This window comes from Aplysia californica, unplaced genomic scaffold (assembly GCF_000002075.1).
Source record: "Aplysia californica isolate F4 #8 unplaced genomic scaffold, AplCal3.0 scaffold00108, whole genome shotgun sequence".
In the NCBI taxonomy this organism is placed as follows: Eukaryota; Metazoa; Mollusca; class Gastropoda; order Aplysiida; family Aplysiidae; genus Aplysia; species Aplysia californica.
This window is the reverse complement of record NW_004797378.1, coordinates 1396401-1401692: the sequence shown is the minus strand read 5'-3', so window position 1 is coordinate 1401692 and position 5292 is coordinate 1396401. Positions and strand designations below refer to the sequence as shown.

At 42.2% G+C, this 5292-nt stretch overlaps 1 protein-coding gene across 1 annotated transcript in view; it reads left to right on the top strand.

Moving 5' to 3' along the window:
- LOC101855939 overlaps nt 1–5292 on the top strand; it is a 72714-nt gene that overhangs the window by 58936 nt on the left and 8486 nt on the right. The window contains exon 5 of the mRNA XM_005095610.3: nt 4008–4152. Within this exon, the coding sequence (XP_005095667.1) occupies nt 4008–4152 (145 nt within the window). The remainder of the gene's footprint in view (nt 1–4007; nt 4153–5292) is intronic.

Sequence of the window (5292 nt, the reverse complement as noted above, 5' to 3'; positions counted from 1 at the left end):
AGAGAGAGAGAGAGAGAGAGAGAGAGAGAGAGAGAGATACGAGTGTATATGTCTTTCTCGGTCACCCTCTTTCTGTCTCCTTCTCTCTCTCTCCCTCGCTATCTGTCTGTCTGTCTGTCTGTCAGTCCGTTTAAGTTAATGCTCATACCGACCCATGAAAGCAAAAATGTTTTAAATGCCATGACTGCTGTTTGGAGAAAATTGCAAATGAAAATTTTGAACAAGTTTGAGTTGTGAGATAAGACAAAATTACTTTGAAGGGTGACATCAAGTCTATTCAGCCATACATTTAAGTCTGAATTGTTTATTTTGGCACTTAAGACATTTTTTTTGCTTTCAAGGGTCGATACATACCAAACATGTACATATTTCACATCGCTGGTTTGGTTTACTCCTGACAATTCAAGTTACACAAAAGATGCACATGCTACTCTAACAGAAGCAATGTCCTGCCTCTTTCGTTAAATCCTCTTGAGAATGTAGCCTACAGACCCCAGACTACCTGACGCCCTCGCATTTTCCCAATAGCACAGCGTCCGAAATAGCAAGGCTGTACAGAGATCATTTTTGTCCCGTTGAACTACGAAGGGATATGCACTCTAGAAAAAAGCACGCTGAGCATCTATAATCTTTAAAGTGATTAGCTTTCTCCGCTTTTGGCGTAAAGGCTCCTGAAATAGCTTTTCTAGAGAAAATGTGTGGCGCTGCTGTGGTTTGATTTTTGATAGGAACAAAACAACATGTTTAAAAGCTGTTTTATCTTATTTGATCAGGATCAAGTTAACAAGGCAATGTTGGCTCAGCTGTAAGCTTTTATACAATTGACCAAAAAGGGCTTTATAATCTTCTGTTCTTCCTCTGAGAATTGGTTTCCTAAAATGTATTAGTATATCTATTTTTGCTTATTAAATCTTGTTTTACTATAAATACTATTCTCACTGCAACTACTACTATCAGTTTTTTTCATAACCTTTATTATGATACTACTATTTTATGATTGCTTTGTGGTTTTTATCATCATCATCATCATCATCATCATCATCATCATCATCATCATCATCATCATCATCATCATCATCATCATCATCATCATCATCGTCATCATTATTATGATAAATAATAGCATATGTATAGCGCAAATCCCTGCTCGAGAGTAAGCTCTATGCGTTTTGTACTATATTATACGAGTTATTACCTTTACGCCAACTTAAAAACCAAGTCCCTTCTCCCTTCCCCAAGCCCACTACTGTTATTCATTATACCTTTTGAAATTGTTATTGGGTTATTACTTATTTCTGTTTGGTTGAAAAAAGGTCGACACGTATTTGATTGTTTTCCCTTCCAATACCGTGGTGAGTAGAGGAGAAGAAAAACGCCATATTAGGTTGAAAATCTTCAGCCTGTGAAATATTTCGTATGCCACTGCGGGCAAAGGGATTATGGACCCGAGTTTTACATTAATCGATTAGTGGAAATAAATTGAGGTACTCAAAGTGGCAAGCCGTCCCCTTCACGATGGGGAGTACCATTCTCAACGAAGACAGCCACAACCAATGGGGAAGCTCTGCAGCCGACATCAGTCACTGCAAAGAGGCACCCCTACTCGCCAATCAGGGAAAAGACATCAAGAAGATCTGCCCTTTGGCAACAAGCACGTCCCAGCGTGTTTTTTGGGGAGCGGGAGCAGACTCCCAGTCGCTGACTTCCGCATTCCTGATCCTCAGATCAAGACTTGGAAAACCACAATCTACTCTGGCTACAGAAAGATCAGATTGAATCGTGCAGGTGACATTGAACTAAACCCGGGACCAGAGGAGCTGGTGCGGTGTAGCGAGTGTGGGGTTGCATTTAGCGACGCCAATCTACCAAAAGCTAAGATGTGTAATCAGGAGTGGTGTGAAGAAAGGACACACAAAGGGCCAAAATGTAGTGGTATCAGTAGGTGGAGCTCCAGGCATGAATGAACATGCCGTGTCCCCAGAGGTGAGCCTCCACTGGGTAGCGACGCGACCAACAAGCAGGCATCCCATCAAGCTCTGCTAAAGTACATTGCTTGAGTTGCAATGAGACTATCCGTAAAACTTACGGAGGTTCTCAGCGCCTGAGGTGTATTGAGTGTGGGAAATGTTGCCACAAGAAACCAGAATGTTGCAAGATGACGAACGAAGAAATGAAAAGACGTCTGAACAACTGGACATGTTGGAAATGCATTGATGCCCAAACCCCACAGCCAGAGGCTCCTGTGCCAAACCTTGACACTTCAATAGATGATATATCCAAACAAATGAAGTCATCTAAAAAGAAATGCTTACGCATTCTTTAATGGAGTGCAGATGGTATAAAGACGAAGGTTGGAGAACTCAAGATGAGGCTTAAGGAGCGCGATATTGATTTAACAGTGATCCAAGAGAGCAAACTCGAAAAAGGACAAAGAACCCCACATATCAAAGGTTACATGGCGATTCGGGAAGACAGACAGGGGGCCCGGGGAGGAAGATTGATCAACGATGTCGGAGATAGTCTGGTGTATGAAATAGTGGATAGAAGGGCGAAGACAGTAACAGAATCTCCGACCATCGGGATAAGAATGACAAGAAAAAGTGGATAACTGCCACTAATGTCTACTGCCCACTTACCCAAGAACAGCACAGGTCAAACCATCCAGCTTGATTTGAACAGCATCTCAGTGTCGCCATCCAGCATCATCTGCGGTGACATCAAAGCGCATTTGCCAGTCTGGGATGAGATTCGGCCAGAGGATGCGCGAGGAGAAGATGTAGTCGCAATGGAGTGTCGTAAATCGCTTGACATCCTGAATGATGGTTATATCACCCGAATCAACAAAATAACAGAGGCTGGCAGCTCGCCAGATGTCACGCAAGGTGGAAGTGTCTGGAAGAGCAAATGTGTATGGTCGGTGGATGATGAAGATCTCTGTGGTTCTGATTATTCTGCAATCATCATTGTAATGAACAGTGCAACTAAACATCAATCAATCTTTGCAAAGGCGCCGCGATGGAGAAGAAACGGAGTGAACTGGCCAGACTTTCGAAATGAGATTGAAAGCAAGATGGATAACTTACCGGAAACTGACGATCTGAATCTGCGAGTCCAATGTTTCAATGCCATCTTACTTGACGCAGCTTGTGTGGATGTCAGGAAGGTGAAGCCATCCAAGAAATCCCACTCGTGGATGATCCCCAAGTGTCTTGGACTGATCAAGAAAAGAAACCAGCTAAGAAAAAATATCTCCCACACAGGGAGAAATGGTTACAAGCTTGCAAAGATGTTACAGAGGCTGTCCAAGAAGCAAAGACTGACCAGTAGAAGGAGGTAGTTAATGGCATGATAAATTATTTTTTTGTAAATGTTCCTGAAGAAGCCCTTTACCGGGCGAAACGTCGAACTTATTAAATTTGAAAAGTCTACTAAGTCTCAACCCCTTTTTATAACCTGCTATCTACAATGATGATGATGATGATGATGATGATGATGATGATGATGATGATGATGATGATGAAACAGCATCAGCAGCAACAACAATGCGGATAGTAGCAGCAATATCGCAACCCCCAACAAAAACCAAAGCCATATTAAGAAGAAAAAACACAGTTATGATCACAAAATATGAACAACAGCAATGACAGCAACAGCAACATCAATAGCAACAACATCAATAGCAACAACATCAACCGCAATATAACAACATCAACAACAATAACAAGAGCATCAACAGCAATAACAACAACAGCAGCAGCAGCAGCAGTAGTAACAACAATGATACAAAAAAATCACTGCAATAGCACCATCCTCATTACCAACAACGATAGCAACAATAATACCACCACCATCACGACCGCAACCACCACCACACAACAACAACAACAAAAACAACAGCAGCAGCAGAAGCAACAACAACAACAACAACAACAACAACAACAACAACAACAACAACAATACCACCATGACTTACAGCAACAATCACAATGTTCCGCTCTCTATTCCAGACCCCGGCCCCCAAGGCGGTGACCAGAAAGTGTTTCTCTACACCTACATGCGAGATCAGCCAATCTGGCAATCCCTGCGTTTTTGGAACGCTGCGTTCTTCGACGCTGTACAGTGTGAGCGCTCCCGAAGACCCATGCCCACAAAGTGAGTATGACAAACGTTAGAACGTGGTCACCTTTACGGTCATATGAGCGCGTACTGTAGTTCATATCGTAAATATTTGATCAAAACACATCAGAATTTTGGGCATTTCGCAATACAGCAACCTCTATACTTAATAGGTGTTTAACTGGTGAGTCTTATAGACCGTTGAGAGCTATTTTGTCCAATAAATATTAAGAGTTGTAAAAATGTAAACAATTCAGTCTCAACTTCCCATAGCCTCAGATCATTTTTAATGCCAAATGCGCAGCCCTTTAGTTTAAGTGATATCTCCAAATGACGTCACCACACGTGTGCACGTGGGGGTCGAATTAAAGTTCACCATTGAGCATAGCTTCCCACTGCTCCACGCAAAAGATTGTCTTCTCAATTTATATTAGACTACCAATGTGCAGCCTATTACTTTTTTGGGTAATGGATACGGTAGACACTATAATATGCATTAATGGGAAATATTAATTATTCAACCAGACACTAATTATGTACCTAAAAAGCATTTTCATAGCATTCGGGGGGGGGCAGCGCTGTTTCCTGTTTGGCTTAGTTTTAGTAAGGTTTTACGGCGCTCGCAACAGCATAAGGTCATATGACTTGTTTTTTTTGTTATTGTTTTTTAAAGTGTTTACGGAGCTCGCAACTGAGTACGGTCATATGAGCGCTGGACACATTAAGCATTAAAATTTTCAGTTGGTACAAACATTTTGAATTTTGCCCGGGTGGCAGCCGAAGCCTACTCTTATCGATTTTGGACCACCAAGGGAACTTGAATGTGTGCAACTTGCACACTGGACCTCCAAGATTTTTCACCCTTGTCCGAGAAGGCTTGGTGTAGATCTTTCCAACCATAAGATCATGGGTGTGGCTGAAAGACAGCAGTAAGAAGGAGCCGAGGAGAGCAGTAGAAAAAATCTGCCAAAAGAGTCAGGAGTCCAAAGGAGGGAGCAAAGAAGGTGAGGGGGTGGGGGCAGAAAAGTGGAGACTAAAGCAGACGATGAAACATTCCTAGAGAGCAGGAAAGGATGTGAAAGGAGACAATATTATAGAAAAAAAATGTCCGTCGCTATCCGGATTCAAATCCGGGACCTATTGAATGAGAGGCGAACACCTTACCCTCTAGACCAC